The 10,000-nt window shown below is 45.1% G+C and overlaps 1 protein-coding gene across 3 annotated transcripts in view; it reads left to right on the top strand.

Annotated features, from left to right (window-relative positions):
- LOC143024672 (nocturnin-like) overlaps nt 1–10,000 on the top strand; it is a 254,786-nt gene that overhangs the window by 115,518 nt on the left and 129,268 nt on the right. The window contains exon 1 of one of the 3 annotated variants that reach the window (XM_076183656.1): nt 7,390–9,159. The exons of the other annotated variants lie outside the window; for them this stretch is intronic. Within the exon in view, the coding sequence (XP_076039771.1) occupies nt 8,960–9,159 (200 nt within the window). The 5' untranslated portion in view covers nt 7,390–8,959. Of the gene's footprint in view, nt 1–7,389; nt 9,160–10,000 lie in introns of those variants that run through there. 3 annotated transcript variants of the gene reach the window in all.

The raw sequence follows: 10,000 nt of genomic DNA, 5'->3' as shown, positions 1-10,000 counted from the left end.
ATGTATAAGTAAATAAATGAAGTATAACTCTTAACATACAAAAAAAAAAAATCAGGATGCGTTTAATAACCCCCCAAGAACCTGTTATGATATCCCCTGGGGATATTGAGGTACTCCTTCAAGAACACCTTCTTCAAAAGAACCACAGGGCATGGTGGTGGAACGAGAGGCTCCTAGCAACCCCTACCCTATCATCCCTTCCCTCCCCTCCCTTCCCCTACCCTACCCTCCCTTCCCTTACCCTACCTTCCCTTCCCTTCTCTCCCTTTCCTTACCCTTCCCTTCCCTCCCTTCCCCTATCCTACCCTCCCTTCCCCTTCCCTTCCTTACCCCCTACCCTACCCTCCCTTTCCCTACCCTACCCTACCCTACCCTACCCTTCCCTCCCTTCCCCTACCCTACCCTCCCCTCCCCTACCCTACCCTACCCTCCCTTCCCCTACCCTACCCTCCCCTACCCTTCCCTCCCCTCCCCTCCCTTTCCCTACCCTTCCCTACCCTCCCTTCCCCTACCCTTTCCTCCCTTCCCCTACCCTACCCTTCCCTCCCTTACCTTACCCTACCTTCACCTTCCCTCCCTTTCCGTACCCTTCCCTCCCTTTCCTTACCCTTCCCTCCCCTCCCCTCCCTTCCCCTACCCTTCCCTACCCTCCCTTCCCTTCCCCTCCCGTCCCTCTCCCTACCCTACCTTCCCTTCCCCTTCCCTTCTCTACCCTCCCTTCCCCTACCCTCCCTTCTCCTACCCTACCCTCCCCCTCCCCTCCCTTCCCTATCCTCCCTTCCCTTCCCCTACCCTACCCTCCCTTCTCCTCCCCGGGGGTAAAGTTTTCCTTGTCTATGAATCACGTTTCAAGGTCTTGCAGCAGCAGCAGCGGCCCTCTTCGTCTTGTCGCCTGCCTGGCAAGATCCTCTTTAAACGGGATTCGAAAGTCGGCCGAAGGGAGAGCAACCGCACGCCGGTGCAACCAGTCGCATGAAACTGATTGCACGCATTTGATTTGATTTTATTACTATTGTCATTATTACTTATTATTATTGTTATTATTACCATAATTATTATTATTATTATTATTATTGTTATTATTATAATTATTATTATTATTATTATGATTAGTAGTAGCAGCAGCAGCAGTAGTAGTAGTTTATGGGTCTTCTTGGTTTCACATTCTGCGCGAAATTGTCTTCAAGAATAAAACCAATACGACTGGTTGCAGTGTCGTAAGCAACTGGTCTCATGCAACTGGTTGCGTCGGTGTACGAGCTGCCTTAAGGTACGTTTTGCACGGTACGATTATCGTTCAACAATGATCGTTCATGGCTTAACGATGATCGTCTAACGATTGGCTACAGCCCTAAATATTTGTTTCTGGTTGGGATTGTTTTGCTGTTAGCTCAGAGTAGGAGACTGGTCTTTTTAAATGAACTTGCAACCGTAGCGCTTACCCCCAGATAGGATGCCAGGTAGTAGGATGTGCGTCACCTCCCATTGGCTATGGTAATAGGCTAGTAATTAATCGTACCGAGGATAAAACGTATCTTTAAACTGACAGTATAATCACCCACTGTCAGAATTTTCTCCCACAAATTAACAATACATCTTCGAATAACAACTAAAACTCCACCGCGATGGTGCGTGACGGTTGCGACTGAAGATGATCATCTCAAGAACCCAGGCGGTTTGCCGTGTAGGATTTGTGTTCACACTCTGGTAGAACTAGGAAACAACACAGCTGAGCAGCCCTATTTAGGACTCACCCTGCTCACCCTATATGGGGAAGAGGTTAGAATAGGTGCCCTGAACATAGGCTTTCTAAACCTAACCTGTCTGGGGAGGTGCCCTCCACCAAGGTCGCCCAAAGGTGGCTTGAATAATAACAATAACCAGACAACAACAACAGGGAGGGACCAACGGCCCTCCCAAAACCAAGATCCCACTAATGCACTCCCGTCCGCCACGCAACACTTCTCTAAGTAGAACGAAGAACTTCCTAAACTCGAGAACAATCTGCAATGCCAACGCCAAAGCTGTTGTCCACCATCCCCACAAAGGGTAATGGTCGTTACTGTAATCAACTCACCCAAGCACAACAATCAGTGACTGCATCCTTGATCCCGTTAAGCGATATTGCATCACGAGCATACCCAGTCTTGCCATCCACCAACTCAACCCATACCGAGACGAAGTGGACCCTGATTGGACTACCCAAGAACCTTGGTCCTGAAATCTACCAACAATGATTCAATAACAAAGAAATGACCCATGAAATTATATGATGAGTTTGAAGACAAATGCGGAACTCTTTTGCGGTAGGTAGTCCCCAAGGAGAAACTCGAACAATAGAAATAGAATCAAGATCTCAATGGGACAAAGTCGAAGCCTTTAATAACCCCGGTAGACACCCCCAACCCAAAAAGAGAGGAAAAAAACATACATTTAACCACAGTTTGAGAGTAGTCCACATTCACCTGTACAATACCACAGAGAAGACATGAAGAATAGGAAGACGATCAAAAGTAATAAGAGTATATCGGGTTAAGAACACCATTAACGGTACACAGATCAACACACACACACACACACACACACACACACACACACACACACACACACACACACACACACACACACACACACACACACTTCTAGTGTCCTTCCATTAACCACAACTTCCAGCTTACCTAACCGTAGGTAACTTGGTATATGAATTAAAGAAGTATAACCCACGCTCACACCGATGCTTCAACTGCGAGCGTTTAGGACATACTAGACAACAATGTCATCGCACTTAAGGTGTATGCGTGCACTGCTCGGCCACCACACGTGGTATTCAAATGTAAAAACTGCAACCAAGACAATCCTGCATCATCTTTGGACTTTACAGTATACCAATTTGGAAAAGAAGTCCTCTGTATCGGAAACGTTGAACGCATCGGGTTCAGAGAAGATTTTGGACGAGTAGGATCCAAGATAACCAAACCAAGAGTCACATACATGGAAGCAAACACAGTCCGTCATACGACCCCCTCCAATCCCAATAGTTCTACACATGCGATCACACTAATAAAGACCACATACGTGATACAAGAACCCTCTACATAAATTCCTACAACACCCTCACCTGTGCCACAAGAACACCCAGCTCAACTCCTCACCGTCACATCATTTAAAGAAGAAGAACCTTCTATACAACCCCAATTTCTAGTTTACCACAACCTCCACCCACAAACCCATCCATCCCATCTCACTCATCCACCCCAACAGTTGACAACCCTTTCACCCAAAGCCCTCCCAGCCCTCTGAGAGAAAACATAGAAAACCTAATGGAGTACATCAGCTACACCACATCAGTAATCTCCGTACCCCAAAAGCGCCAATAAGCCTTTCCTTTTCCAAACAACCGAGGTAAATATTCCCCATCCACAATATTCATCGGAGCACTCGCAACCTCAAAACTGGAGGAGCAAGCTGAAATCCATCCTAACCCAGTACCAGCTGCACACACACACACACACACACACACACACACACACACACACACACACACACACACACACACACACACACACACACACACACACACACACACACACCAATATAATCCTTCTAAACCTCCCAGTACCCCTTCCAGGTTCAACTAAAATGAACGAGTACCTATCAATTTCAGATTTGCCCCTAACCAAACACTTCTTCCCCAAAATTATACTTAACCACATTGAAAGACTTCCGATTGCGGTGAACAACTCTTTTACCAGCCCCCAAGGATACAAGACCCAGAAGATCCACCGTATCACACCAGACTAAACAAAAGTGCACTTCAACATACACTTGAGCTTTCGAGAACTCATCCCAAACAGGGAAACCATGTGTATCTTTCTCTAGCAATGCAAACCTGGTTGTGCCTGTTGACAAGAAACAACAAGGCACACATACAGACTCATCCATCCTAAAAGGCTCTACCGCATACCCATCACCCCTCGTCCTTCATAATATGAAACAAACTACAAGAATGTCCAATTTACACAACACTGTAACATCCACCTTCTCTGTCATCTTCCCCCTCAAACGGTGACACTACACCAACTCTTGGGAGACAGAACACCAGTACCTCTGTTTTCTCTCCACAATTTGGGAGAGAGAGAGAAAAAAAGTGAGAGATTGTCCTCAAGGATAAAACCAGCACAACAACTAACCAACCCTTCCTTCCCCTCCTTTTCCTTCCTCCCCTCCCCCTCTTCTCAAGAACTAGTTGACTAATAGAGTGGTGAACGAATGGAATAGACTTAGTAACCATGTAGTTAATGAGCGCTGAAACTATTGTTTGTTTTAAGAGGTTAGATAACTTCATGGATGCGGATGACAGGTGGTCATGGAAATGGGCCTGCTTAGTATAGACCTTGTGGTCTCCTGCACTCCACTATATCCTTATGCTCTTATGTCCTCCCTACTCTTCCCCACCTCCCTTCCTCTCCTATACCCTCACGTCAAGCGTGAGACAGGTTTCTTCTCACGTGCAACTGTGCAACATCCCGTTGCGTCTTTGTCTGCACGTGCAACTGTGCAGGGTGAGTCCTTGTCTGCATTGTTTCGTGTTGCAATGGTGCTGCGTATACGAAAGCACTCAAAACCACTTGTTGCACGGAAGAATTGTCACACACTGGCGCGCAGGTCATGTAAACATAACCCCCATCCACCATCCCCCAACCTCCTTACCCCCTCTTCCCCCCTCTTCCCCCTCTCCCCTCTCCCCCCTCTCCCCTCTCCCCTCTCCCCTTCACCTCCCCTGCTCTGACGGAGACGGGAAAGGAAATGGTCTTGTTAGGTTTAGTTTAGGTTAATTAGGCTTGGTGAGGTAAAGGTGATGTTAGCTCAATAAGAAATTACGGGGAATTAAACGATATTGTCTGTAAGGCAATTTTTTTTTTATAACAATACTAAATATATATGATAGTCTGCGATCCAAAACCGTGGTGAATGAAATACGCGCGCACACACACACACACACACACACACACACACACACACACACACACACACACACACACACACACACACACACACACTCAATCACTCACTCACTCACTTCCGGGCGGGCGGAGTCTTGCGGTCACCAAATTGATTTTGTTCCCGAGCTTTTCTACCAGAATGGCCCGCCTCGCATACTTACTATTACAGGCAGTACTTCACAGCACGTGTGCGGCGTATTGTTCGCCCATAACAAGGCATTCATCTACAAGAAAAAGTCCTGAATTTTTTACACACAAATCAAACGCTTATTTCTAAGTCGACGGAAGATTGTTTTTACCAAGGAAAGCAGATTATCAATAAGATTAATTAGAAACCATTCCCTCTGCAGGACCGTACCCACATGGTGAGTTTCACGTGGCTAAACTATAGCTATATCTGCTTGTTCACTTTGCATGACAGAGGTGAAGTGGATAAGGAGGAAATTGATACTGGTTGAGCGAGGCGACAACCTTTGCGTATTTTCTTCCAATGGGGACTATTATTTTCGAAGTTAATTTGTTATATGTTATATTTTATCTTTAACCTATCACGGAGGAACTAAGTTAAACTTTCCCTGGGCGTAAGCACACCTACATGTTGAGTGTCATGTTGCTATCGCTAAAACTATAACTGTTATATATATATATATATATATATATATATATATATATATATATATATATATATATATATATATATATATGCAGCCAAAATCATATAGACGCGTGATTCTAAATATACAGTAAACATCAAAGGAAAATAATAGATTACAGACCGAGTGATTTTGTCTACACCTTGAAGATGTCTAAATAGGCGAAAACACTCTGTCTTTATTCTGTTACTTTTGTGGTATTTGCATATATATATATATATATATATATATATATATATAATATATATATATATATATATATATATATATATATATATATATATATATAAAGGCTGTATATGGACAAGAGATTTTCTCTTACGTATACTTTGTTGGAAGTGATGGCTAGTTTTGTGTTTATTTTCTTAGAGGTATGGAGAATACCTAGAAAATAATAAGAGCACAACTAGCCATCACCTATCAACGATATATATATATATATATATATATATATATATATATATATATATAGATAGATAGATAGATAGATAGATAGATATAGATAGATATAGATAGTCTGCTCTCATGCACGTACGGTATTATGATGACCTTGGAGTGTGAGTACACAAGCGACAGTAGCAGGGAAGGATCCACCAGCAGCATCTCTAACCACTGACATGTGTGGCGATCCAGCTGACCAGAAAACTCTCTCTCTCTCTCTCTCGCTCTCTCTCTCTCTCTCTCGCTCTCTCTCTCTCTCTCTCTCTCAGGAATGATGAGACATTTTTATGCTTTTGCTTAGAATTAAACTGATTTTTGTGTTTACCAAGAATAGCTCAGTTTTATTTCTCGTTGAATCTTACCGGAAGGCAATTCAACCTAACCGACACCCACACACTTGCGGTTGCGGGCCGATGCCATGCCGCAACCCGTCCTACCTCCTGCCGCAGGCTGCGGCGCGGCGGGGCGCTTTGCCATTTGCCCGCGTCCACTTTTCTCCTCCTCCTCCTCCTCCTCCTCCTCCTCCTTCTAAGCTCTCGCCGCACTTCCTCATCCCTGTTTACCTTCCTCCTCCTCTCTTCCTCCTCTCCTCCTCCGCTCCTCCTCCTCCTCCTCTCCTCCCTCCTCCTCATTCAGACTTGTTCCATCCGCGTAACACTTTTTAATTTACTTTTATTATTTTTTCCTTTGTTTTTCTTCCCGCATCCTTCCTCACCACCCTCCCCCCCCGCTCTTCCTTCGCTCCCTCCCTACTCCCACTTCCTTACCCCGACGCTCCTCCCACTCCCAATATTCCCTAAAGATGGCGGCACACTGAGGTGATTCTCGCTAGCATGCTACTTGCTTTTGCTACTTGCTTTGAGCAGAAATGATTTCGGTGACGATCTTTTGCTTTTTCGAATTACCAAATGTCAAATTACTCTTACGTCATAGAGGGAGAAGCTGAATGACGAACTAAGAGAAGTTAAACCTAGAATATCAATGTTAGACACATTGTTGAAATGTTCTTACGGAGTTCTAGAACATTGCAACAGAAGCCGTTTCTACTCAAACGAAATAGCAAAAGTAAGTAGCATGCTAGCCTAGTGTGCCGTCACCTTTACACTCGCTCTTTTGCCCCCTGAAGCGGAGAAGCTTCTGAAAGAGGAGGAGGGGGTGGGAGGGAGTGGGAGGGGGTGGTCAGGGTCTTATATATAAGCTTGCCAGACCTACGCCAAGATGAGTTGTACTTACTAGCGCGCGCGAGACAGTCAGTCTGCTCCGCGACATTCGTCTGCATCCATTTTCCTCCCCCTCCTCCTCCCCCCCTCTCGCATCCTCACCATTAATTTATTTACATCCCATTCACCCGCTTTTATTTATGTGAGGACGTTGGATATTTATTTCGTGGTTACTCGAGACGTAAGAAAGGAAAACGCACTTTCTTGGTGTCGTGGTAGACAGAGATTTGGATGCTGCGTTTGGTAAATACCAAAACTGTCTTGTCTAATATCGTAAAGAAAATTGTTTTATAAAAGACAAAACACAAAGTGTTACCTGAAAAAAGAAAATACAGAAACAAGTGCCGAGGCAAAAAAAAAAAAAAAATCATTGTCTACTGATTTGAATTAAAAATTCAGAAATTGAACGAATTGATTTGTTTCACACAGAAACTTCCCAAGAGTTATCAAGATATTCATTATTTATCGAATCTTCAATACATTCTGTGTTATTCGAATTTTTTTTCAAACGAATCGACGTCAATAAGATTGATCCACCAATTTCCCAGAATTCGGAGACTGAGAGTTTGTCGACTTTCCAAGTTTTGTCGACATTTTTGAGTTGGACTTCATAGTGTGCAAGTGTCTTGGCACTCAAATTGTCGACAATTTTGAGTCGATTGATGAAGAACAGGTGAACGTCAATTTGTCAACATTCCAGATACGATCGACATGTTTTGAACTTATCGACAACATCTAAATAATCGACGCAAATTTAGTCAACTTCTGAAGAAATAATCTCCTTTGAGGAATTATCTTAACACAACTGAACGACTCTGACAGTTTACACACAGTATCGAAAGTTGATCGACACCACATTTGGGTCTTCGGAAATTGTCGATTTTGGCACTGCCAAAGTATATCGACCTTCGGAGAATTTGTCGACTTCTGAGAATTTATCGAATCTCGACGTCGTTGAAACCGTGTACAGAATTTGTGGACTTACCTGGAACTTGTCGACGTCGATATAATCGACTTGTCGACACCTTAAGTGTGAAAACGTGTGACAAATATATTTTAGAAAATTACGACTCTTGTCACCGCATTCCACATTTCCGTAGTTTGAGAGTAGTTGTAGACACACTTAGAAACAACCTAGAACTCCCACGGTAATCCTAGGAGTCTGTAAAACTTCCCCAAATTCAGGTGACCTTCTAGATATCACAAAGTTAGTCGACATCCAGCATTAGTAGTGAGAGGCCTGATCGACATTCTGAGGTAGATTGACTCTAGGAGAGGAACTCGACAGTCGAACAATCAGATAAGGAAGAAGAGTCTGGGCTCAGATTTCGATCTCTCAGAACCTGAAGGTTCTTCTTGTCTGGTCGAAGTAGAGAAGAAAAGAAAAAAAAAAGAGAACGGGAACCACCACGACACCAAGGAAACGTTCTAGAACCCTGGAGGCAACGTCGACCTCCCAGAGAAGCGGGAAACGTTCCGACCTTTGACGTTTGGAACGTCGCGAGCGAGAGAGAGAGAGAGACGGGAGAGGGCTGGCCGTGAAAGGGGTAAAGGCAGGTGTCCCCCCGAAGTTCCCTCCTTCTACAGGAGGTCTCGGCAGGACCTTATCTTCGCAAACGAGCACCCGGTTACCTTCGCAAAGATGTTCTCGATGAAGGAACTTCGGGAATCTTTGGCCCTAGCGGAGCAGCTGGCCAAGCAGTCGCTGAAGAAGAAGCAGGCGCTGCAGGACAAGGAGCCAGATGCTCAGTTGGCCCCCAACGGCACCGCCATCAGGAGCGGAACCACTGACGATGACTCGAACTACGTGCCGCCCAAGCAGCTCCTACTGTACCTCGTCAGGTGAGAACGATAGAAGTCCTTGAGGACCTCAAGGGTGGGGATGGCGGGTGGTCTAGACTCTAGAGAACCTCCCTAGGGATTTGTCTAGTATCCTAAGAAGGTTCACAAAACGAAAGCGAGTAGCAATTAGCGGATGCATGACGATTGACTTGAGCGTTAGTGCGATCGCCAAAAAGGTACTAAACTACGATGGAGAAGGGGGGTGGGGGGCTAGACTAAGAGTTCTAGACTCTAGAGGACCTCCCTAGGGGTCTGCCTCGTACCCTGAGAAGCTTCACAAATAGAAAACGAGAAGCAGTTAGCGGATGCATGACGATTAAGTTAGGCGTTAATGCGATCGCTAAATGGCTACAAAACGACCTCGTTAAAACCTACTCGCTTAATTACCTCTTGTACATAATGTTTCCCCCTAAAGGATCTTATTCTGGCTAAAACCGGGCGACTTTATTCAGCTCTGAGCACCTCTTCCCCTTCTATGCCTTCGTGGGGGTAAACAGCATTGCATAAATACATAAATATTAATGAAGAAACGGAGAAAAATCTTTTTGCTCCGCACGACCGCGCCGACGCTCTGTTGCAAAGAAGGACGCCAACGTTTGGATTCCAGTTACCTTGGGCCGATGAGTTGCCTCCTCCTCCTCCACTTCCTCCTCCTTTTCCTCTTCCTCCTCCTCCTCCTCCTCCTCCTCCTCCACTTCCTCCTCCTCCTCCACTTCCTCCTCCTCTTCCTCCTCCTCCACTTCCTCCTTTTCCTCTTCCTCCTCCTCCACTTCCTCCATTTCCTTCTCCTCGTTCTCCCTCTCCTCTTCTCACTCACTTTCCTCCCGTTCCACCTCCTCCT

This window comes from Oratosquilla oratoria, chromosome 4, assembly GCF_046742065.1.
Source record: "Oratosquilla oratoria isolate Oo_2021 chromosome 4, ASM4674206v1, whole genome shotgun sequence".
In the NCBI taxonomy this organism is placed as follows: Eukaryota; Metazoa; Arthropoda; class Malacostraca; order Stomatopoda; family Squillidae; genus Oratosquilla; species Oratosquilla oratoria.
Note: the sequence above shows the minus strand (reverse complement) of the source record. Positions and strands in the feature narration are given on the sequence as shown.